The sequence below is a fragment of the Cucumis sativus genome, chromosome 1 (genome assembly GCF_000004075.3).
Source record: "Cucumis sativus cultivar 9930 chromosome 1, Cucumber_9930_V3, whole genome shotgun sequence".
Lineage (NCBI taxonomy): Eukaryota > Viridiplantae > Streptophyta > Magnoliopsida > Cucurbitales > Cucurbitaceae > Cucumis > Cucumis sativus.
Window position 1 is genome coordinate 12,910,565 of NC_026655.2, and position 24,898 is coordinate 12,935,462.

At 40.7% G+C, this 24,898-nt stretch overlaps 1 protein-coding gene and 1 long non-coding RNA gene across 2 annotated transcripts; one reads left to right on the forward strand and one right to left on the reverse strand.

The window, feature by feature from the left end:
* Positions 1–466: 466 nt before the first annotated feature.
* LOC116404055 lies at positions 467–3,352 on the reverse strand. Its single transcript, XM_031886240.1, has 2 exons — positions 2,183–3,352; positions 467–2,098 (listed from the first exon to the last, which is right to left on the reverse strand). The coding sequence occupies exons 1-2, from the start codon at positions 3,350–3,352 to the stop codon at positions 467–469; spliced, it is 2,802 nt and encodes a 933-aa protein (XP_031742100.1).
* Positions 3,353–15,657: 12,305 nt separating this feature from the next.
* On the forward strand, positions 15,658–16,388 carry LOC116405181. The gene is made up of 3 exons (XR_004218320.1): positions 15,658–15,901; positions 15,994–16,066; positions 16,250–16,388. It is a non-coding gene; the product is annotated as an uncharacterized LOC116405181 (long non-coding RNA).
* Positions 16,389–24,898: the final 8,510 nt, after the last annotated feature.

The window sequence follows — 24,898 nt, forward strand, 5'->3', positions numbered from 1 at the left end:
TCTACATATCTCTTGATATCAGCCTTCATTCCTTTCCAAAATAGTTCCCCACTCATTCTTTTATAGGTTCTCAAGAATCCCGAGTGCCCTCCTAATATGGAATCATGGAACGTGTGTAGAAGACTCGGAATGAGGGAGGAATTTCGTGGCAGCACCATCCTTCCTTTATATAGCAGCCTGCCATTGTTCCACTGGTATTTCCCACCTTGATCCACCTCTCCCTTAAGTTCGGCAATAATTTTCTGAAGTTCTTGATCCATTTCAACTTCCTTCTCTATTATCTCTATATCAACTATGCCTGTGGTTGTCATTGTATTTAACTCCACCGAATGGTCCTTCCTTGAGAGAGCATCCGCCACCTTATTCTGCAGACCCGGCTGGTATAAGATCTCAAAGTCATACCCCAAAAGTTTTGTGAGCCACTTTTGGAATTGAGGCTGAACTTCCCTCTGTTCTAACAGAAATTTCAGAGCCTTCTGATCTGAAACAATTGTGAACTTTCTGCCCAGGAGATAATGTCTCCATTTTTGCACCGAAAGGACAACCCCGCCATCAATTCCCTTTCATAGATCGACTTACCCTGGGCCCTTGGGGACAGTTTCTGGCTGAAGAATGCGATGGGATGACCATCTTGTGATAAAACTGCACCTAAACCTACTCCTGAAGCATCAGTTTCGATTGTGAAGGGCTGAGACCAATCCGGCAATGCTAATACCGGTAAGGTTGTCATTGCTAGCTTCAGCTGGTCAAACGCTATTGTAGCTTCCTCATTCCAATGGAATGCATTTTTCTGAAGTAATTTGGTTAAGGGTGCAGCTATTTCTCCATAGCTTTTCACAAATCTTCTATAATACCCAGTCAGTCCAAGGAATCCCCTCAGCCCAGTTATATCTTTCGGCCGTGGCCAATTTACCATACTGCGAATCTTGTCCTCATCAGCCTCCACTCCTCTGCTGGAAATCAGATGACCCAAATATTGAACTTGGGAATGAGCAATGACACATTTAGACCTATTTGCAAACAATTCATGGTCCCTCAAGATAGCAAAAACCATTCCTAAATGTTTCATGTGTTCATCTATGTCCACACTATAAACTAGAATGTCATAAAAAAAAACCAGGACACACCTTCGAAGGAATGGTTTGAACACCTCGTTCATGAGAGATTGGAAGGTGGCAGGAGCATTCGTAAGGCCGAAAGGCATCACCAAGAACTCATAATGTCCTTCATGCGTGTGGAAAGCTGTTTTCTCCACATCTTCCTCCCTCATCCTAATCTGGTGGTATCCAGATTTAAGGTCTAACTTTGAGAAAGCTGTCGCACCATGAAGTTCATCTAAGAGTTCTTCGATCACGGGAATTGGAAATTTATCAGCCACCGTTACTTGATTGAGTTTCCTGTAATCTACACAAAATCTCCACCCTCCATCTTTATTCTTCACTAAGAGGACCGGGCTCGAATATGGGCTGCGGCTTGGACGAATCACCCCAGCTTGTAACATTTCTAACACCAATTTTTCAATCTCTTCCTTTTGTACATGGCCATACTTATATGGTCTTACATTAATTGGTTTCTGATCGGCCACGGTCAGAATGCGATGGTCTATGGCTCTCCTTGGCGGTAAACCCGTGGGCAACCTAAAGACATCTGCATATTGCTCGAGCAATCGCTGAACCATGGGTAATCCTTCTTCCCTTCCCTTCAATTCAGCTTCTGTTTCCGATTCTCCTTCATAGTTTACTTCATAGTTTTGGAATTCCAAGAGGAATCCTTGGTCCCCGGATTGCCACGTTTTCTCTAAGGTTCTCAATGAACATTCTGACTTCGTTAGAGAAGGGTCACCTTTTAGGATTATTCTTCTACCCTTCATCCAAAACGTCATGGTTAGGGATGGCCAGTGAACCTTCATGGTTCCTGTCGAATCTAGCCATTGCATCCCAAGCACCAAGTCTACCGTTCCTAACTCTACCGCTAGGAAATCTGCTACGATTGTTAACTCTTTTAACTTCACCTTCACCCTCTTGCAAATCCCACTTCCTTCACATTGGTTGTCATTCCCAATGGTAACTCCAAAACGAGTTCCCGGATCGATGCTCAGCTGTAGTTCATCTACCAACACTTAGCTGATGAAGTTATTGGTCGCCCCGCTGTCAATCAGAATAACTACTTCCCTTCCGTTCACATGTCCTTTTAATTTCATCGTCCCCTTTGATGTAACTCCCGTGATCAACCTCAATTCAATAGGGTTATCCATATTCAATTCCAGATGATTCAGTTCTATTACTTCGCTTGCCTCATCCTCTGTATCCTCTTCCCTTTTGTGGTCTTCTTCCTCATTTAGTATAAGGAGCATCAACTCTCTTTTTTCTCTCCCTTTACATCGATGGCCTGGGGCGTACTTTTCATTACATCTGAAACAAAGCCCCTTATCCAGCCTTGCTCTAAATTCCGTATCCGACAGCCGTTTAATTGGGAGATCTTTTTTCTGGTAATCATTTTTCAATGGAATAGTTACCTGCTTCATCACAAACTCTGTCTTTTTACTTTCTGTCTTCTCATTTTTTCCTTGAAATTTGCTGCTGTTCTCATTCCTTTTGGGCTCAACTATATCCAACTCTTCCATCGCCAGTTTTAATGCTATATTCCTATCATTCGCCAGCTGAGCTTCCTTCATACATTCCTCTAAAGTTTGAGGGTGTCTGCTGATTACTTCCGCTTGCAGTGAGGGTTCCAGACCCGTTAAAAACGCATCCAGCAGAACACTTTCTGCCATGTCCGGGAGGGGGGCTGAGTATGTAACAAACTTCTTAACGTACTCGCTGTATGAGACTTCTTGCTTAATACGGATTAATCTTGCCCCCAAGCTCTGCTGTCCTGTATCATTAAAGAAATCAAACATCCTTTCCTTCAAGTCCTCCCAAGATTCCACCCTCTTTCTACGATTACTCCATCTAAACCAGTCTACCTCTTCCTGTCCAAAACTCACGACTGCTACTTTGACCTTCTCAGCTTCCGGTAAGTCATTTATATCAAAAAAATGTTCTGCTCGGTACGCCCAGGATTCAGGGTTCACCCCTGTAAACAGTGGCATTTCTAATTTTTTGTACTTACTTCGGTCTGCGCTGCTTCCACCCGACTCGACTGTGGTTCCGGCCTCTTCCAGTTTTCCCTTCAGTTTCAACCTGATGTCGTCCGTAGTCCCTGCTTCTTCTTTTTTCTTAGCACCATGGTTTTCTCTTAGCTCGCCTGTCATTCGATCCATCGATTTCTTCATTTCCAGCATCATCTCCTTCAGACTCATAATTTCCTTTTCAGTACCTTCTACCCGATCTTCTATCTGTCTTTGAGCCATCAGACGCGTGATCACCCCCAGTGTGGAGGCTCTGATACCAATATATAAGGATTCAACTTGCTTACTTCACTATTTCTCCCTTACAATGGCCAAAAACAAAGATAGCCCTCTGCTATCTTTATTTATATATAGCCAAAATGAGTACAGAAAAACATAAAGATTCAAGAAAAACAAGGAATAATGAAGACAAACCCAGCTTCCTCTAGGGAAAGACTGGATATTCCTCTAGGCTAAGCAGCCGCCAACTTCAGGATAAAAATAAAACCTACCTCCCCTAGACCTAAAAAACCTATTTATATTCCTTCTCTCATCTTTCTCTTATTTCTGTGCCTGGGCCCCACCTGCACGATCTCCTCCTCTTTTTCCTTCCTCATTATTAATTTGTCCAATTACTTTTCTGCCCCTCCTTTGATATGTATGAATAATTGGAGGTCTTACACTATATCCCACGTTTTTTCCAATGTCTTCAAAGAACATTCAGGTTTCACTAAGGATGGATCTCCTCTTAACACGATTTGCTTGTCTTTTGCCCAAAAGGTCATGGTTAATGATGGCCAATGTACCTTCATTGTGCCGGTGGTATCTAGCCATTGCATCCCTAAAATCACGTCAATATTTCCTAGTTCCACCACTAGAAAATCAGTTATAACTGTCATTTCTTTCAATCTCAGTTCCACCTTTCTGCAAATACCTTTCCCTTTACAGCGGGTCCCGTCTCCAATAGTCACTCCAAATTGTGTACCGGGTTCAATGTTCAACCCTCCTTCCATTGCCACTGCTTCATGGATGAAGTTGTTCGTAGCTCCACTGTCGACGAGAATCACCACCTCCCTTCCTTTTACATGCCCCTTCAGTTTCATTGTCCCTTTGGATGTTAACCCCGTGAGTGTCTTCAATTCAATTTCGGTGGTTTCAGCAACAACTAACTGGTTCAGCTCCATTACTTCTTCGGTCTCTTCCATTTTGACTTCCTCCCCGCCACTCTCTTCTTCGTTAAGTATAAATAACATTAATTCCCTTTTCTCTCTCATCTTGCATCGGTGTCCCGGTGAGTACTTCTCACTGCATCTAAAACACAAACCCTTGTCCAATCTTGCTCTGAATTCCGTGTCCAAGAGTCTTTTAACTGGAGGTTCATTTTTCTGGTAGTTTCCTTTAATGGGAATAGTGACTTGCTTCATGGGGAACTCAGTCTTCTTTGGTGAACTTTTATCTTGACTGCTTTGTCCCTTGCTTGAGCCTCCTCCTTCCCTAGTCACACTGTTTACCCATTCTGCCTTGGCTAATTTCAAGGCTAGGTTTCTGCCACTTACCAGTTGTGCCTCCTTCATACATTCCTCTAAGGTTTGAGGATGTCTACTAATAACTTCTGCTTGAAGAGCCGGTTCTAGACCAGTCACGAATGCATCTAAGAGCACGCTTTCAGCCATGTGCAGTAGTGGTGCAGAATATTGTACGAATTTCTTGACATGATCATTATAGGATCCATCTTGTTCTATTCGAATCAGCCTTGCACCTAAGCTCTTCTGCCCAGAATCTCGAAAAAATTCAAACATCCTTACCTTCAAATCTTCCCATCCTTCCACCTTCTTTCTATGGTTACTCCAACGGTACCAATCGATTTCATCTTGTCCGAAACTAACCACTGCTACTTTAGTATGCCATCCAAATTAACTTTCTCCATGGATACTCTTCACCACTTTAGCCCAAAGGGAATTCTTTTCATTTATAAATCTCCATCCCCATTTAGCAAGAAGGTTGCATTTTTTTAACGTTGCACCATCGACGCCGATTCCACCATCCTCTTGCGAACAAGACACCACCTTCCAATTAATCACTTTATGAATCATCTTTTCTGGCATTAAGAATATAGACATATAGTGTGTAGGTATATGTGAAAAAACCGACTTACAAAGTGTGTCCCAACCTCCACTAAAGAGACAATATCTTTTCCACTTATCTAGTTTAACTTGGATTTTATCTATTTCTTGAAATTACATAAGGAGTAGAGAGAGGGCTCCAAGCCGAAGCAGTTATGGAAAACATCTCCAATTTACAGCAAGTTAAAGCAAAAACAAAAAAAAAAAAACCGCAGTTCAAAAAAACTGGGCATCTTGCTTCCTTCTAATTGAAAGTTCTGCTGTTTCTGTCAAGTCAAATTGACCACAAAATGCTCAAATGAGATTCTTCAATAGGAATACATAAAAAAAAAAAATATGTAAAAGAATTTTCAATGTTTAATATAATATGTAAAATAATTTTCTTATATTGGAATTGGCAGATGGCTGAGGGCCTTCGTGAAACGTGGGAGAGAAGCGATAACATTATCGTTCAAAAAATTCAGGAGTAAGTATTTATGTGAAAGGCCATATTCTTTGGCCATTTGACCTTATTTATGATTGAATTATTTGGATGGAAATGATAAACTACACATTATTGTCTGCTTGAGTTGTGATCTTGATTATGGGCTATTTGGTATTTTGCCTACAAACTGTATAGTTAATTATCTGTTAGCTTTTGTTTTCCTGTCACAGCTTTATGTTTCTGTGGCTAATTGTAGCCAAAAGTTTTATTTATCGATCTTATTTTTCACAGCATAAATGAAACCGCGTTTCAAGCATCAAATGCTGCTACATCATTCAAGGAAATTCGTCGTAGAGGTCCGTAAGTTTTTTCCTTTGGTGCTGTGATACTAACCTGTTTGAATAAAGGAATCTGACTTGGTCTTTTCCTCTTTAACATTATGGATTAGGTCTTTCTCTTTACCAAATTTCGTAGCTGAACTTTAAGAAGCAATCAAACCGGTGTTAACTTCTTATATAAAGGTTAGTGCTAACTGCTAAGCTTATTTCTAAGATGAAAGATGCTTTTATCCCCTCCCCAAAGAATATCATTACTATTTATGTTGTATATCTGCTAACTAATTCTTGCATAGCATCTGGTTTGATAAATAAAGTAAAGTTTCTGACATGGAGGTTTTCAAGTTGGAATATATATTTATGTTTTAGGTAGATTCCCAAACTTTGAAGAAACGCTGCAGTACTGAGGTAATTGAACGTTGTAAGGCAGAGCATTGGGCTTACCGGAGCCAAGGTATCTTCTTCGATAACAAGTAAGGATAGTCCTGATACTACCTTTCTTTTGTTATTGAAGTTTATTGTTCCTTCTCTCTTGTTTGGTGGTTGTGCACCTATATTGATTTGTACTTCTGTTAATTAATTATAGTCTTCTCTCTTGTTTGAGTAATTATTGTCTACCATTTTGTTAGCAAAGGCTTCCCATGGAAATTTAGTTTGTTGTGCTGCATGTCCAAGATGATTTTCGTGATTTTAGTTTTAGATACATAAAAGGGATTTTGCATCACAACATGAATGACTATTTCTAAATATGAACCTACAATAACCCCAAATGAATACCGGATTAAATTGGAAACAGGGCAGATAGAGAGTGAGATGGAGAGTGTTTGTGTGTGCTTTAGAGTAGTTTTAAGCACATTTTTTAGATTTGTTTAACACTAAGTTTGTTTCACTTGCACAATTGGTTGCCATTTTAGGTCTCAAAGTGCATTTTCACTCATTTTGAACTTTTTGTTAGTTTGTGAGTTACGAACTTACACTTAAGCACTGTTAGGTCGTTTCAAACACATTTTGTGTTTGTTTGGAACTAAGCTTGTTTAGACATTTGATTGACATGTTGGGTCTCCAAGTGCTTTTTTCCACACTTTTTGAAATTTTGGTAGGTTGTGAGTCACGAACTTACGCTTGAGTATTGTTTGGTCCGTTTGAAAGCTTAGACACATTTTGAACTCTTTTTAAGATAACTTGAAACTAAGTTCATTGCACTTACATACTTCGTTGCCGTTTTGGGTCTCGAAGTACCTTTTTCACACTTTTTGAAATTTTGGTAGGTTGTGAGTTACAAACTTACCCTTAAGCATTGTTTGGTTGTTTTGAAAATTCAAGTGATAGTTACACACGTTTTGAATACATTTTAGGTTAGATTGAGTTTGTTGCACTTGGTTGTCATTTTTGGTCTTGAAATGCTTTTTTCAAACTTTTTGGTAGATTATGAGTTACGAACTTACACTTAGGATTTGCTAAATCGTTTTGAAAACTCAAGTAATACATAGACACGTTTTGAGCACGTTTTAGGTTGGTTTGAACTAAGTTTGTTGCACTTACACACTTGGTTGCCATTTTGGGGATTGTAGTGCTTTTTTCACAATATTTGAACTTTTTTCGTAGGTTATGAGTTACGATCCTACACGTAAGCTGTTTTAGGACATTTTGAAAGTTCAAGTGATACTTAGACACGTTTTAAACTCGGTTTAGGTTAGTTCGAAACTAAGTTTGTTGACCTTATCCAATTGGTTGCCATTTTCGGTCTTGAAGTGCCCTTTTCACACTTTTTGAACTTTTTGGTAGGCTATGGGTTACCAACTTACACTTAAACTTTGTTAGGTTGTTTTGAAAGTCCAAGTGATACTTAGACACGCCTTGACCACTTTTTAGGTTGGTTTGGAACTAAGTTTGTTGCACTTGCGCACTTGGTTGCCATTTTGGGTCGTGTAGTGTTTCCTTTTTTTCCATACTTCTTGAACTTTTTGGTAGGTTATGAGTGATGAATTTACAAATAAACATTCTTAGGTCGTTCTGAAAGTTCAAGTGATACTTAAACACGGTTTGAAATTTTTTTAGATTTGTTTAAGACTAAGTTTGTTTCACTTGCATACTTGGTTGCCATTTTAGGTCTCAAAGTGCATTTTTCACGCATTTTGATTTTTTTGTTAGTTTGTGAGTTACGAACTTACACTTAACGATTGTTAGGTCGTTTTAAACACATTTTGCGTTGGTTTGAAACTAAGTTTGTTGCACTTACACATTGGATTGAAATGTTGGGTCTTGAAGTACTTTTTTTCACACTTTTTGAAATTTTTTTAGGTTGTGAGTTACGAACTTACGCTTGAGTATTGTTTGGTCGGTTTGAAATCTTAGACACGTTTTGCACTCTTTTTAGGATGGCTTGAAACTAAGTCCGTTGCACTTACATACTTCGTTGCCATTTTGGGTCTTGAAGTGCTTTTCTTACACTTTTTGAAATTTTGGTAGGTTGTGAGTTACAAACTTACACTTAAGCATTGTTTGGTGGTTTTGAAAGTTTAAGTGATACGTACACATGTTTTGAATACATTTTAGGTTAGATTGATTTTGTTGCACTTGGTTGTCATTTTTGGTCTTGAAATGCTTTTTTCAACCTTTTTGGTAGATCATTACGAACCTACATTTAGGATTTGCTAGGTCGTTTTGAAAACTCAAGTAATACCTAGACACGTTTTGAGCACGTTCTAGGTTGGTTTGAACTAAGTTTGTTACAATTACACACTTGGTAGCCATTTTGGGTCTTGTAGTGCTTTTTTCACACTATTTGAACTTTTTTCGTAGGTTATGAGTTACGAATCTCAACGTAAGCTGTTTTAGGTCGTTTTGAAAGTTCAAGTGATACTTAGACACATTTTGTTCAAGTGATACTGTTTTAGGTCGTTTTGAAGTGAACTTTTTTCTTCTTGTATTGACTGTTTTACTATTTCTTCATGGTTTGTATTCATGGTATTTAGTTTCGTACTGAATCTTTCATGTTCTGGTAAACATTGCAGAAACACATAATTTCATCAATCTGTCAAAGAGTTGAAGGAGAAGACAGAAGAACTTAAAGGTCACATGAAGACCTAAAAGTTAGGTAATTTTTTGAAAACTTTTTTCTTTGTCTTGCTTAGTTTTAGTGGTATTTGTTAACAGGCTGAGACATACTCTTGTATGCCAAGGCTGGGTGGCCAATTCAATGGATGGCCTGAGACGGTGAAATGACGAGTGTAGACAATCGAGCAGATTTACAAGTAGGAGGATGGTGTTTGGTCTTACTCAAAAGCTACTGCTAGAAAGGTGATTCTCCCTTTATTTACACATGTTATCTATATTTAATTACTGTTTTTATGTGATGGTGAATAAATATTTAAGTTGTTTCAAGTTTGTACATCATGCTTGAGTTAATACATTTCTCAACTCGCACTAATTTTAAAGTTGAGACTAAGTTTGTTGCACTTACACACTTGGTTGCCATTTTGGATTTTGGAGTGCTTTTTCTACATTTTTTGAACATTTTGGTAGGTTATGATTTATGAAGTAAGACTAAAGCATTATTAGGTCGTTTTTAAAGTTCGAGTGATACTTAAACATTTTTTGAACACCTTTTAGGTTGTTACAAACTAAGTTAGTTTTACATACAGCCATGGTTGCCATTTTGAGTCTTGAAAGATTTTTTTTCACACTTTTTGAAATTTTTGGTAAGTTATGAGTTATAAACTTACACTTAAGCGTTGTTAGGTTGTTTGAAAACTTATACGTGTTTTGAATACTTGTTAGGTTTGTATAGAACTAAGTTCGTTGCACTTACACACTTGACATTTTGGGTTTTGGAGTGTCTTTTTAAAAAATTTTGAACTTTTTGCTAGTTTATGACTTATGAACTTGTATTGAATATTTGTTAGGTCGTTTTGATAATTCAAGTGATACTTAGAAAATGCAACCGAGCTTAAACAATTCCGCTCATTTTTCTAAAATTTTTAGTTTAACCTATTGAATAAAATTCGATGGAAATTCTTGTTTTCTTTTTGTAGGAATAAAAGGAAATGAAATATAACCAAACTTGGGATCTTTGCAAACAATCTTCCATGAAGAAACTAGGCTACAAGTGGTTTGGGGTTTGGGTTTTTAGGGCTTAGGGCTTTTAGGGCTTTTTGGGCTTATGGCTTAGGGCTTTTAGCGCTTTTAGGGCTTTTAGGGCGCTTAGGGCTTTTAGGTTTTAGGGCTTAGGGCTTTTAGGGCTTATGGCTTTAGGGTTTAGGGTTTAGGGGTTTAGGGTTTAGGGCGCTTAGGGCTTTTAGGGATTTTAGGGCGCTTAGGGATTTTAGGTTTTAGGGCTTAGGGCTTTTAGGGATTATGGCTTAGGGCTTAGCGCTTTTAGGGCTTAGGGCTTAGGGCTTAGGGCTTTAAGGGCTTTAAGCGTATTTAGGGATAAGGGATTTTAGGGCTTTTAGGGCATTTAGGGCTTTTGGGGCTTTTAGGGCTTTTAGGGCTTAGGGCGTTTGGCTTAGGGCTTTTAGGGCTTAGGGATTAGGGCTTGGGCTTTTAGGGCTCGGGCTTTGGGCTCTTTGGGCTTTTAGGACTTTTAGTGCTCTTAGGGCTTTTTGAGCGCTTAGGGCTTATGACTTTTAAGGCTTAGGGCTTTGGGCTTTTAGGGCTTTTAGGGCTTTTAGGGCTTTTAGGGCTTTTAGGGCTTTTACGACTTTTAGGGCTTTTAGGGCGCTTATGGCTTTTAGCTTTTAGGGCTTAGGGCTTAGGCTTTTAGGGCTTTTAGGGCTTGGGCTTTGGGCGTTTAGGGCTTTTAGGGCTTTTAGGACGCTTAGGGCTTTTAGGTTGTAGGGCTTAGGGCTTATGGCTTTTAGGGCTTAGCGCTTATGGCTTAGGGCTTTTACGGCTTTTACGACTTTTAGGGCTTTTACGGCTGAGGCCTTAGGGCTTAGGCCTTAGGGCTGAGGGCTCAGGGCTTAGGGCTTAGGGTTTAGGGTTTAGGGTTTAGGGCTTAGTTCTTGTGCTTTTATTGCTTAGGGCTTAGGGCTTGTAGGGCTTAGGGCTTATGGCTTAAGGCTTGGGTTTTTAGGGCTTGTGCTTTGGGCTTTTAGGGCGCTTAAGTCGTTTATGGCTTTTAAGACGTTTAGGGCTTAGGGCTTTTAGGGCTTAGGGGTTTTGGCTTACGACTTAGGGCTTGGGATTTTAGGGCTTAGGGCTTGGGCTTTGGCCTTTTAGGGCTTTTAGGACTTTTAGGGCTTTTACGGCGCTTAGGGCTTTTAGGTTTTAGGGCTTAGGGCTTTTAGGGCTTATAGCTTTTAGGGTTTAGGGTTTTTAGAGTTTTTAGGGCTTTTAGGGCGCTTAGGGCTTGGGCTTTTATGGCTTGGGCTTTGGGTTTTAGGGCTTAGGGATTTTAGGGCTTATGGTTTTTAGGGCTTAGGGCTTAGGGCTTTTAGGGCTTAGGGGTTTTGGCTTACGGCTTAGGGCTTGGGATTTTAGGGCTTAGGGCTTGGGCTTTGGCCTTTTAGGGCTTTTAGGACTTTTAGGGCTTTTACGGCGCTTAGGGCTTTTAGGTTTTAGGGCTTAGGGCTTTTAGGGCTTACCGCTTAGGGCTTAGGGCTTTAGGCTTTTAAGGCGCTTGAGGGTTTTAGGGCGCTTAGGGCTTTTAGGGCTTATAGCTTTTAGGGTTTAGGGTTTTTAGGGCTTTTAGGGCGCTTAGGGCTTAGGGCTTGGGCTTTTAGGGCGCTTAGGGCTTAGGGCTTGGGCTTTTATGGCTTGGGCTTTTAGGGCTTGGGCTTAGGGTTTTAGGGCTTGGGGATTTTAGGGCTTATGGCTTTAGTGTTTAGGGTTTAGGGTTTAGGGTTTAGGGTTTAGGGCGCTTAGGACTTTTAGGGATTTTAGGGCTCTTAGGGCTTTTAGGTTTTAAGGCTTAGGGCTTTTAGGGATTATGGCTAGTGCTTTTAGGGCTTAGGGCTTTTAGGGCTTTTAGGGCTTAGGGATTTTAGGGCTTTTTGGGCTTATGGCTTAGGGCTTTTAGCGCTTTTAGGGCTTTTAGGGCTCTTAGGGCTTTTAGGTTTTAGGGCTTAAGGCTTTTAGGGCTTATGGCTTTAGGGTTTAGGGTTTAGGGCGCTTAGGGCTTTTAGGGATTTTAGGTTTTAGGGCTTAGGGCTTTTAGGAATTATGGCTTAGGGCTTAGCGCTTTTAGGGCTTAGGGCTTAGGGCTTAGGGCTTTAAGGGCTTTAAGGGTATTTAGGGATAAGGGATTTTAGGGCTTTTAGGGCTTTTAGGGCATTTAGGGCTTTTGGGGCTTTTGGGGCTTTTAGGGGTTAGGGCGTTTGGCTTAGGGCTTAGGGATTAGGGCTTGGGCTTTTAGGGCTCGCGCATTGGGCTTTTAGGACTTTTAGTGCTCTTAGGGCTTTTTGTGCGCTTAGGGCTTATGACTTTTAAGGCTTAGGGCTTTGGGCTTTTAGGGCTTTTAGGACTTTTAGGGCTTTTAGGGCGCTTATGGCTTTTAGCTTTTAGGGCTTAGGGCTTTTTGGGCTTTTTGGGCTTTTAGGGCTTAGGGCTTAGGCCTTAGGCTTTTAGGGCTTTTAGGGCTTGGGCTTTGGGCGTTTAGGGCTTTTAGGGCTTTTAGGACGCTTAGGGCTTTTAGGTTGTAGGGCTTAGGGCTTTTAGGGCTTATGGCTTTTAGGGCTTAGCGCTTAGGGCTTAGGGCTTTTACGACTTTTACGGCTTTTACGACTTTTACGGCTTTTAGGGCTTAGGCCTTAGGGCTTAGGGCTTAGGGCTTAGGGTTTAGGGTTTAGGGTTTAGGGCTGAGTTCTTGTGCTTTTATTGCTTAGGGCTTAGGGCTTGTAGGGCTTAGGGCTTATGGCTTAGGGCTTGGGCTTTTAGGGCTTGGGTTTTTAGGGCTTGGGCTTTTAGGACTTTTAGGGCTTTTACGGCGCTTAGGGCTTTTAGGTTTTAGGGCTTAGGGCTTAGGGCTTTTAAGGCTTATAGCTTTTAGGGTTTAGGGTTTTTAGGGTTTTTAGGGCTTTTAGGGCGCTTAGGGCTTGGGCTTTTATGGCTTGGGCTTTTATGGCTTGGGCTTTGGGTTTTAGGCCTTAGGGATTTTAGGGCTTATGGTTTTTAGGGCTTAGGGCTTAGGGCTTTTAGGGCTTAGGGGTTTTGGCTTACGGCTTAGGGCTTGGGATTTTAGGGCTTAGGGCTTGGGCTTTGGCCTTTTAGGGCTTTTAGGACTTTTAGGGCTTTTACGGCGCTTAGGGCTTTCAGGTTTTAGGGCTTAGGGCTTTAGGCTTTTAGGGCGCTTGAGGGTTTTAAGGCGCTTAGGGCTTTTAGGGCTTATAGCTTTTAGGGTTTAGGGTTTTTAGGGCTTTTAGGGCGCTTAGGACTTTTAGGGATTTTAGGGCTCTTAGGGCTTTTAGGTTTTAAGGCTTATGGCTTTTAGGGATTATGGCTAAGTGCTTTTAGGGCTTAATGCTTTTAGGAGGACTTAGGGCTTTTAGGGCTTTTAGGGCTTAGGGCTTTTGGTGCTTTTGGGGCTTTTAGGGCTTAGGGCCTTTGGCTTAGTGCTTAGGGATTATGGCTTGGGCTTTTAGGGCTCGGGCTTTGGGCTCTTAGGGCTTTTAGGGCGCTTAGGGCTTTTAGGTCTTTTAGGGATTAGGGTTTGGGCTTTTAGGGCTTGTGCTTTGGGCTTTTGGGATTTTAAGGTTTAGGGCTTGTGCTTTTAGGGCTTGGGCTTTGGGCTTTTAGGGCTTGGGCTTTGGGCTTTTAGGGCTTTTACAGCGTTTAGGGCGCTTAGGACTTAGGGCTTAGAGCTTTTAGGGTTGAGGGCTTAAGGCTTAGGGCTTTTAGGGCTTAGGGCTCATTGAGGAACTAGATTTATCTAATGAGTATAGGTAAAATGGTTTTTTATATTGGATTTGATCAATGCAATGAATTGTTTCATCATAAGACCGATCCCTAATTAAATTGATGATCCCCATCCTAACGAAATGAATTTGATTCATACATGTACACACACGAACTGAACATAGATACATTCACCGAATCGTTGATAAAGCAATTCTACTTGGCGAGGAAAAAATTTTCAATAACTTGTTGATCCCTATCCCCAAATTTTAAAATTTATCGTTCTTGAATTTCTTGGCTTAGTGTGAAATCGAAATATACCTAACCTAATCTTAACAATGAGTTAATCAATGAGTGAAAGTATGAGAAATGGAGTTTAATCCCGTTTATAGCATATGACAGACCAATCACTTCCCGAAGGGTACTAGCCTTCGTATTATTTAAATAAAAAAAGAATATTTTTTTTGAATATTTATTATTTTTGTTTATTTTAGACGTTTCTTCTAATCACTACTAATCACTATTTTCATTTTATATTCTATAATAAGTAATATAACTATATATTCCAATTTGCAAATTTATGTATATTATTTAAATTAAATAAATAAATAAAAAGAAATTAAATAAATAAATAAATAATGCAATTGAATTTTAAATAAAAGAATTTCTTCCCCTACTTCTTCTCTAACGGCTCTCTCTCTACTTTCTCGTCCTCTCCCCTTCTCTTATCTTCTTCGTCTTCCTCAAAATCGCGATTCACGGCCATCTTCTTCTCCCGGTCCTAACAGCGCTGGATTTCTCAACTGTCGATCGGGTGACAATCATGCCTGCCTGCTTGACAAAGCCTTTTCGGTCTACCAATAAAGGAAAAACGATTGCTGGTGACACGAAGGCTGTGCTCGACGCTCTTTTTCCTATTCCACTGCGCGTCGTGGTCTTTCCCTTGCTGGTTGGATGACTACTATGGACGAAGCGCACAATTACTTCCAGTCTCTGGTCGATAAGTACCCAAGGAAGGTAAATTCCAGCTAAGAAAGTCGAGAGCTCCTTAGTTGATCACAAATCCTTCCAAATTCTTTGTTCGTAGACTAATTTGAAATCCTTCCAATATGGATCCATGCTGTCTTTTATATCCATAAGATACCAATTAGATTGTGTTAATTATTGTTTATAAGAAAATAAGTTCAATAGAAAAAAATATATATAGCAGAAGAAGCGCATGAATAAGAAAGAAACAATAAGGAACAATAATTACTTCCTCCAGCCCTTCGCCAGCATATGGTTGAGGGAACAGCATCACCAAACTTATCCTCAAAAATCAGTTTTCCAGACTTGATATTCCATAGACGAAATTTGCAGTCTTCTCCACCTAAAACCAGAATATATTTGGTGCAAGCTCATGTTACCAGGAACTCCGAGATTTCTGAATATAAAGAAATTGAGCATGCACTGAAATGAACTACCAGATGTGACAAACGTCTCGGTGGGATCAACTCCAAGCTGTACACGAGGTATGGAAAACATCTCCAATTTACAGCAAGTTAAAGAAAAAAAAAGAAGAGAAAAACAGCAGTTAAAAAAAACTGGGCATCTTGCTTCTTTCTTATTGAAAGTTTGGCCGTTTCTTTCAAGTCAAATTGACCACAAAATGCTCAAATGAGATTCTTCAATAGGAATATGTAAAAAAAATATAATATGTAAAAGAATTTTTGTGAAACGTGGGAGAGAAGCGGTAACATTATCCTTCAAAAAATTCAGGAGTAAATATTTATGTGAAAGGACATATTATTTGGCCATTTGACCTTATTTGTTATTGAATTATTTGGTTGGAAATGATAAACTACACATTATTGTTTGCTTCAGTTGTGATCTTGATTATGGGCTATTTGGTATTTTGCTTACAAACTGTATAGTTAATTATCTGTTAGCTTTTGTTTTCCTGTCACAGCTTTATGTTTATGTGGCTCATTGTAGCCGAAAGTTTTATTTATCAATCTTATTTTTCACAGCATAAATGAAACTGTGTTTGAAGAATCAGGTGCTGCTACATCATTCAAGGAAATTCGTCGTAGAGGTCCGTAAGTTTTTTCCTTTGGAGCTGTGATACTAACCTGTTTGAATAAAGGAATCTGACTTGGTCTTTTCCTCTTTAACATTATGGATTAGGTCTTTCTCTTTACCAGATTTCGTAGCTGAACTTTAAGAAGCAATCAAACCGGTGTTAACTTCTTATATAAAGGTTAGTGCTAACTGCTAAGCTTATTTCTAAGATGAAAGATGCTTTTATCCCCTCCCCAAAGAATATCATTATTATTTATGTTGTATTTCTGCTAACTAATTCTTGCATAGCATCTGGTTTGATAAATAAAGTAAAGTTTCTGACATCGAGGTTTTCAAGTTGGAATATATATTTATGTTTTAGGTAGATTCCCAAACTTTGAAGAAACGCTGCAGTACTGAGGTAATTGAACGTTGTAAGGCAGAGCATTGGGCTTACCGGAGCCAAGGTATCTTCTTCGATAACAAGTAAGGATAGTCCTGATACTACCTTTCTTTTGTTATTGAAATTTATTGTTCCTTTTGTTGGGTTGGTGGTTGTGCACCTATATTGATTTGTACTTCTGTTAATTAATTATAGTCATTCTCTCTTGTCTGAGTAATTATTGTCAACCATTTTGTTAACAAAGGCTTCCCATGGAAATTCAGTTTGTTGTGCTGCATGTCCACGATGATTTTCGTGATTTTAGTTTTAGATGCATAAAAAGGGCCTTTGCATCACGACATGAATGGCTACTTTTTAATATGAACGTACAATACCCCAAATGAATGCTGAAGTAAGTTTATTGATGTATGTAATTTACAACAATCTTTTTGAACTTTTTGGTAGGTTATGAATTACGAACTTGTATTGAATATTTGTTAGGTCGTTTTAATAATTCAAGTGATGCTTAGAAAATGCAACCGAGCTTAAACAATTCTGCACATTTTTCTAAAATTTTTAGTTTAACCTCTTTAATAAAATTCGAAGGAAATTCTTGTTTTCTTTTTGTAGGAATAAAGGAAAATGAAATATAACCAAACTTGGGATCTTTGCAAGCAAGCTTCCATGAAGAAACTAGGTTACAAGGGGAGGTCTTCTGTTCTCCTTTTTTTTTCTTTCCATCCGTAGAATCTTGCTTAAAATGCTTTGAGGACAATGCAAATTTTTAAGTGGGGGGTGGGTTGTAGCCTTGCACATTCCATGTCCTTTGGGAAATTTTCATTTTGCAAATTTTGCTAAAAATGTCAAAATTTAGAAACTTTTGCAATGCTCTATGCTTAGAATAAGTACCATGTCTACTTCACTTTTTAGCATAAAAAAGCATATATGCCTAACCCATGAGAACAGAGCTCGGATTTGTGATTGTATTTGTTATTTGAATATGTTACATATGTTGAAAATGCATATATTGATAGCTTAGAAATGAGTAGAACACTTGGTTCATTTTCTGAATATTGTGAATTATGTACATAATAATATGTGCGGTTGCCTTTTTTATCTCAATTTTAATCCCCTTTTTTGCCATCCTCTACTGCCTTTTTTATATTAATTTTAAATCCCTCTTTTGGCCATACACATTTGTATAAGATTGTTTGAAAGCAAAATATGATTGTTAGGTCAAGTAGAAAGCAAAGTCGGCAAGTTCTTAGAGTTCTTCACCCAACATAACAGCCGATAAAAAAAACAATACGACCAAGCTGCTTAGAGTTGCAAAACCGGACCCCGCCTAGTGGGTCACTAGAGTTCTTCACCCAGCATGGCAGCCGGTAGAGAGGAGAGAGAAAAAAAAGAGGGAGCCAAGCCAGCCGCTTAGGTCAAGTAAAATGCGCGCCGAGATCCCCCGGTTTCAGAATTTTCGTGGGGATCCTCTCCGCTTTTCTTGCCTAAGCAAAACCCGACCCGCCTAGTAGGTCTTAGAGTTCTTCACCCATGGCAGCCGGTAGAGAGGGAGAGAAAAAAAAGAGGGAGCCAAGCCAGCCGCTTAGGTCAAGTAAAATGCGCGCCGAGATCCCCCGGTTTCAGAATTTTCGTGGGGATCCTCTCCGCTTTTCTTGCCTAAGCAAAACCCACCCGCCTAGTAGGTCCTTAGAGTTTTCACCCAGCATGGCAGCCGGTAGAGAGGGCGAGAGAAAAAAAAAGAGGGAGCCAAGCCAGCCGCTTAGGTCAAGTAAAATGCCGCCGAGATCCCCCGGTTTCAGAATTTTCGTGGGATCCTCTCCGCTTTTCTTGCCTAAGCAAAACCCGACCCGCCTAGTAGGTCTTAGAGTTTTTCACCCAGCATGGCAGCCGGTAGAGAGGGTGAGAGAAAAAAAAGGGAGCCAAGCAGCCGCTTAGGTCAAGTAAAATGCGCGCCGAGATCCCCCGGTTTCAGAATTTTCGTGGGGATCCTCTCCGCTTTTCTTGCCTAAGCAAAACCCGACCGCCTAGTAGGTCCTTAGAGTTTTTCACCCAGCATGGCAGCCGGTAGAGAGGGAGAGAGAAAAAAAAGAGGGAGCCAAGCCAGCCGCTTAGGTCAAGTAAAATGCGCGCCGAGATCCCCGGTTTCAGAATTTTCGTGGGATCCTCTCCGCTTTTCTTGCCTAAGCAAAACCCGACCCGCCTAGTAGGTCTTAGAGTTTTTCACCCATCATGGCAGCCGGTAGAGAGGGGAGAGAAAAAAAGAGGGAGCCAAGCCAGCCGCTTAGGTCAAGTAAAATGCGCGCCGAGATCCCCGGTTTCAGAATTTTCGTGGGATCCTCTCCGCTTTTCTTGCCTAAGCAAAACCCGACCCGCCTAGTAGGTCCTTAGAGTTTTCACCCATCATGGCAGCCGGTAGAGAGGGAGAGAGAAAAAAAAAGGGCCAAGCCAGCCGCTTAGGTCAAGTAAAATGCGCGCCGAGATCCCCCGGTTTCAGAATTTTCGTGGGGATCCTCTCCGCTTTTCTTGCCGAAGCAAAACCCGACCCGCCTAGTAGGTCCTTAGAGTTTTTCACCCAGCATGGCAGCCGGTAGAGAGGGAGAGAGAAAAAAAGAGGGAGCCAAGCCAGCCGCTTAGGTCAAGTAAAATGCGCGCCGAGATCCCCCGGTTTCAGATTTTCGTGGGGATCCTCTCCGCTTTTCTTGCCTAAGCAAAACCCGACCCCGCCTAGTAGGTCTTAGAGTTTTACCCATCATGGCAGCCGGTAGAGAGGGAGAGAGAAAAAAAAGAGGGAGCCAAGCCAGCCGCTTAGGTCAAGTAAAATGCGTGCCGAGATCCCCCGGTTTCAGAATTTTCGTGGGGATCCTCTCCGCTTTTCTTGCCTAAGCAAAACCCGACCCCGCCTAGTAGGTTCTTAGAGTTCTTCACCCATCATGGCAGCCGGTAGAGAGGGAGAGAAAAAAAAAAGAGGGAGCCAAGCCAGCCGCTTAGGTCAAGTAAAATGCGCGCCGAGATTCCCCGGTTTCAGAATTTTCGTGGGGATTCTCTCCGCTTTTCTTGCCTAAGCAAAACCCGACCCCGCCTAGTAGGTTCTTAGAGTTCTTCACTCAGCATGGCAGCCTGTAGAGAGGGAGAGAGAAAAAAAAGAGGGAGCCAAGCCAGCCGCTTAGGTCAAGTAAAATGCGTGCCGAGATCCCCCGGTTTCAGAGTTTTCGTGGGGATCCTCTCCGCTTTTCTTGCCTAAGCAAAACCCGACCCCGCCTAGTAGGTCCTTTTAGTTCTTCACCTAGCACGGCAGCCGGTAGAGAGGGAGGGAGAAAAAAAAGAGGGAGTCAAGCCAGCTGCTTAGGTAAAGTAAAATGCGCGTCGAGATTGCCTGGTATCAGAGCTTGCATGGGCAACCTCTCCGCTTTTGATGGAATTTGATGAAATGCTTATGTCGAAAGTAGGTATTTCTCTACAGAGTCCTAATGGTCATAGAAATTTATTATGTTTTGTATTTATTTTACTTTGTTGTCAAGAATCAACTTCTTTTCTGATTTGTATGTTTATGTATATGTTGCATCTCTGTCTTGTTATCATGTTGTATTTCATTGTACTCAATAGTCTGATTTGCATTTTTTATTTGTGTTAATAAGTGTTCGTGTAATTGCAATTTTGTTCTTGAAGATATTTTGCTTGAATCAAGTTAGTTCTCTCTATAAGGATCATTTTCTTGTAAGGTTATAACTTCTTGTCCAATTTTTCCAACTCACATTTCAACTTGTAACAGGTGAATCTCTTCCAAATAAGAGCTTAAAAAGAAAAAACAATTGGAACCTTTAACCATAAAATCAAGGTACTGCATCTTATTTGCAATGAATTGCTATAATTTTGTAGAGACTCCACAAATAAAATACTAAATTACCCAAACAGTTGGCAAACAGAGACAACACTCTGTAGATCTTTATTTATATATAAATGCCAAAAGATACAGTAGAAGGAAATATAGAAGAAAGCAATAAAGATGATAATATCATGTCAAACCTCCCCAGGAAAAGATAGTAGTCCTTCCTAGACCTAGCAGCCTCTACAGACCAAATGAAGACAAAAAGTTAACCTAGCCCCCAATCCCGATAAGGCCTTATTTATAGCTCTTTTCTCATTCTTCCCCGTGGGCCCCACTCTCATGTTCTTTTCCTAATATTCTCCCCTTTTCTGCTGCGTGAGCTTTTACGTTTTTACCCCTCCTTTTGTATGTATGGATAATAGGGGGCCTTACAATACCCCTCGGTTCCAGGTTCACCTTGTCCTCAAGGTGAAAGTCAGGGAATTGTTGGTTCATTTGGAAAACAGATTCCCAAGTTGTTTCACTGTCCGGCAGCCCTTTCCACTTAAGTAACCATTCATTTCCTCCCAATTCCCGATTCCAACGGACTCCCAACACTGTTTCCGGCCATAATTGTAACTCAAACTCTTCCGTTAGCCTAGGTTGCTGGTGTTGAACAGCTTGTTGACTACCCAGTTTCAGTTTTAACTGAGAAATATGGAACACATTGTGGATACTGGCTTCCGGCGGTAACATCAATCTGTACGCAACTGCTCCTATTTCTTCAGTAATTTTGTAGGGTCCGTAATATTTAGGTGCTAACTTTTCACACTTCTTCCGAGCCAAGGAGCGTTGCCGGTAAGGTCTCAATTTCAAGTAGACTTCATCTCCTACCTTAAATTTTAACTCTCTTCTATTTCGATCAGCCATTTTCTTCATCCTGTTCTAGGCTACACACAGGTGTTCTTTTAAGGCATTGATGGCTAAGTCACGTTCCTTCAGCAGCGTGTCAACCTCATTATTAGGAGTTTTCTTGTAACCATAGGATAACAGGGGAGGAGGCGGTCTGCGGTATACCGTCTGGAAAGGGGTCATTTTGGTGGATGCATGGAAGGTGGTATTATACCACAATTCTGCCCATGGAATCAGTCTATCCCATTTTTTTGGTTGTTCATTACAGAAGCATCGCAGATAAGTTTCGAGACATCTATTTACCCTTTCTGTCTGCCCATCAGTTTGTGGGTGAAACACGGTACTCCTCTTTAGAATAGTTCCCATGGTTGCAAACAGTTCCTTCCAAAAATTACTAAGAAAGATTTTATCCCGATCTGTGATAATCGACTTAGGAATGCCGTGCTTGCTTACTATTCTGTCGATGAATATGGAAGCAACTTGCTTGGCTGAAAACGGATGTCTCAATGATATAAAGTAAGAATACTTACTCAGCCGATCAACTACCACCATGATCACATTAACCCCTCCAGCTAGTGGCAACCCCTCAATAAAAGTCCATGGTCCAATCTTCTAAGATTCTGTCAGGAATTGGAATTGGTTGAAGTACCCCAGCTGGTTTGGTTGCTTCGTATTTGTTTCTCTGGCAGATCTAGCATTGTTCCACATATTTCTTTATTTCAGCCTTCATACCCCTCCAATATAGTTCTCCACTGATCCTCTTGTAAGTTCTTAAAAATCCAGAATGTCCCCCGAGGATAGAATCGTGGAAAGTATGTAGGATCTTGGGTATAAGTGTAGAAGTTTGAGATACTACCATTCTCCCCTTATAGAGCAATCTTCCTTTTTCCACTTGAAACTTGCTTCCTTCTTCTGCATTTTTCTTCAGATTTTCCATAATTTTCTTAAGTTCAGCATCATTCTCAACTTCCTGCTCGATTAGTTTCACATCAATGATTCCAGTAGTTGTCAAGCTGTGCAGCTCCACCAGTTGCTCCATTCTAGATAGGGCGTCCGCTGCCTTGTTCTGATGTCCGGGTTGATATAAAATCTCGAAATCATATCCAAGGAGCTTTGTCAACCATTTCTGGAATTGGGGCTGTACCTCTCTCTGTCCAAGCAAGAATTTAAGAGCCTTTTGATCTGAAAGTATGGTGAACTTCCTGCCCAGCAAATAATGCCTCCATTTTTGAACTGATAGAACTACAGCCATCAACTCTCTTTCATAGATGGATTTGTTTTGAGCCCTTGTGGATAACTTCTGACTGAAAAAGGCAATCGGGTGGCCATTTTGAGAGATCACCGCTCCTAACCCTACGCCAGATGCATCAGTTTCGATAATAAAGGGAATGTTCCAATCTGGTAATGCCAACACTGGTAGAGTAGTCATTGCTAGCTTCAAATTTTCGAAGGCAGTATTTGCTTCTTCATTCCACTTAAAAGCATTCTTCTGTAATAACTTGGTTAGCGGTGCAGCGATCTCTCCATAACCCTTGACAAACCTCCTATAATATCCTGTCAGTCCTAAGAAGCCCCGCAGACCAGATATATTCGTTGGTGGTGGCCAATTAATCATCTTCTTGATCTTATCCTCATCTGCCTCAACTCCTCTTTTGGATATCATATGTCCCAAGTACTGTATTTGAGAATGGGCTATAACGCATTTTTTTTTGTTAGCAAACAGCTGGTTATACTTCAAAACATTGAATACCATGCCCAAATGCTTTGCGTGTTCATCTATATCCGCACTATAAACCAGTATATCATCAAAGAACACCAAAACACAGCGCCGAAGGAAAGGTTTAAATACCTGGTTCATCAAAGATTGGAAGGTTGCCAGAGCATTCGTGAGACCAAACGGCATTACTAGAAACTCATAGTGCCCTTCATGTGTGCGGAACACAGTTTTCTCCACATCTTCCTCTTTCATTCTAATCTGGTGATAACCAGATTTCAGATCTAATTTCGAGAAAACCGTTGCCCTATTCAGCTCATCTAATAATTCCTCTATCACAGGAATTGGGAACTTATCCGATACTGTCGCCTGATTTAACTTGCGGTAATCGACACAAAATCTCCATCCACCATCTTTTTTCTTCACTAACAACACCGGGCTGGAGTAAGGGCTATGACTAGGGCGAATAACCCCTGCTTGAAGCATCTCGACCACCAGTTTTTCTATTTCTTCTTTCTGCACATGACCGTATTTGTAAGGTCTTACGTTGATAGGTTTATGGTCAGGTAGGGTTAATATTCGGTGATCATAGCTCTTTTTGGAGGTAATTTCTTCGGTGTCTCAAATATCTCCGCATAATACTTGAGCAGGGATCGGATCATAGATATTTCCTCCTCATCTCCTTTTAATCTTGTCCCCAGTTCATATTCATTCTCTACTTCCATCTCATAATTCTGGAATTCTAAGAGGAAGCCTTGATCTTCTATATGTAAGGATTCAACTTGCTTACTTCACTATTTCTCCCTTACAATGGCCAAAAGCAGAGGTAGCCCTCTGCTATCTTTATTTATATATAGCCAAAATGAGTACAGAAAAACATAAAGATTCAAGAAAAACAAGGAATAATAAAGACAAACCCAGCTTCCTCTAGGGAAAGACTGGATATTCATCTAGGCTAAGCAGCCGCCAACTTCAGGATAAAAATAAAACCTACCTCCCCTAGACCTAAAAAACCTATTTATATTCCTTCTCTCATCTTTCTCTTATTTCTGTGCCTGGGCCCCACCTGCAGGATCTCCTCCTCTTTTTCCTTCCTCATTATTAATTTGTCCAGTAACTTTTCTGCCCCTCCTTTGATATGTATGAATAATTGGAGGTCTTACAATACCCCGGGGCTCCAAGTTCACCTTGTCCTCAAGGTGAAACTGAGGGAACTGCTGATTCAATAGGTAAACTGATTCCCACGTTGCTTCACTGTCTGGTAAGTTCTTCCATTTGATCAGCCACTCATTGCCTCCTAGCTCCTTGTTCCACCTTATTCCCAGCACGTTTTCCGGCCACAATTGTAGTTCAAAATCCTCAGTTAGTATAGGCTGTTGTTGCTGGAATACATGTTGTTTTCCCAACTTCAGTTTCAGTTGAGACACGTGAAAGACATTGTGAATGGCGGCCTCGGGCGGTAGTTGCAATCGATAAGCGACCTCTCCTATCTCTTCAATAACCTCATACGGCCCATAAAATTTTGGGGATAGCTTTTCACATTTCTTCCGAGCTAGTGATCTTTGTCGATAGGGTCGTAGTTTCAAATACACTTCATCCCCAATTTTGAATTTGAGCTCCCTGCGGTTTCGGTCTGCCATTTTCTTCATTCTATTTTGAGCTATGCATAGGTTTTCCTCCAGTGCATTGAGTGCTAAATCTCTCTCCTTCAACATGACTTCTACGTCATTGTTAGGAGATTGCTTCCATCCATATGACAGCAGTGGCGGGGGAGTTCTTCCAAAAACAGATTGGTAAGGAGTAGTTTTGGTGGATGCGTGGAAGGTTGTGTTATACCATAATTCCGCCCAAGGGATCAGTTTATCCCATTTCTTCGGTTGTTCATTGCAAAAGCATCTCAAATAGGTCTCTAGGCATCTGTTTACCCTCTCGGTTTGTCCATCGGTTTGGGGATGGAATGCCGTGCTTCTCTTCAAAATGGTGCCCATGGTAGTGAACAACTCCTTCCAGAAATTGCTAAGGAAGATCTTATCACGGTCGGTAATAATGGACTTGGGTATTCCATGTTTGCTGACCACTTTTTCCAAAAAAATTGAAGCCACTTGCTTGGCTGTGTACGGGTGTTTCAGAGGCAAGAAGTAGGAGTACTTACTTAGGCGGTCGACGACTACCATAATCACGTTGTAACCTCCTGCTATTG

What these genes read in the sequence shown, in the direction of transcription:
- LOC116404055 (XM_031886240.1), bottom strand. Translation starts at nt 3,352, where the DNA reads ATGGCTCAAAGACAGATAGAAGATCGGGTAGAAGGTACTGAAAAGGAA. An exon ending in CGATGAAATTAAAAGGACAT is followed by an intron (nt 2,099 to 2,182) that starts GTGAACGGAAGG and finishes GATGAACTACAG; the next exon opens with CTGAGCATCGATCCGGGAAC.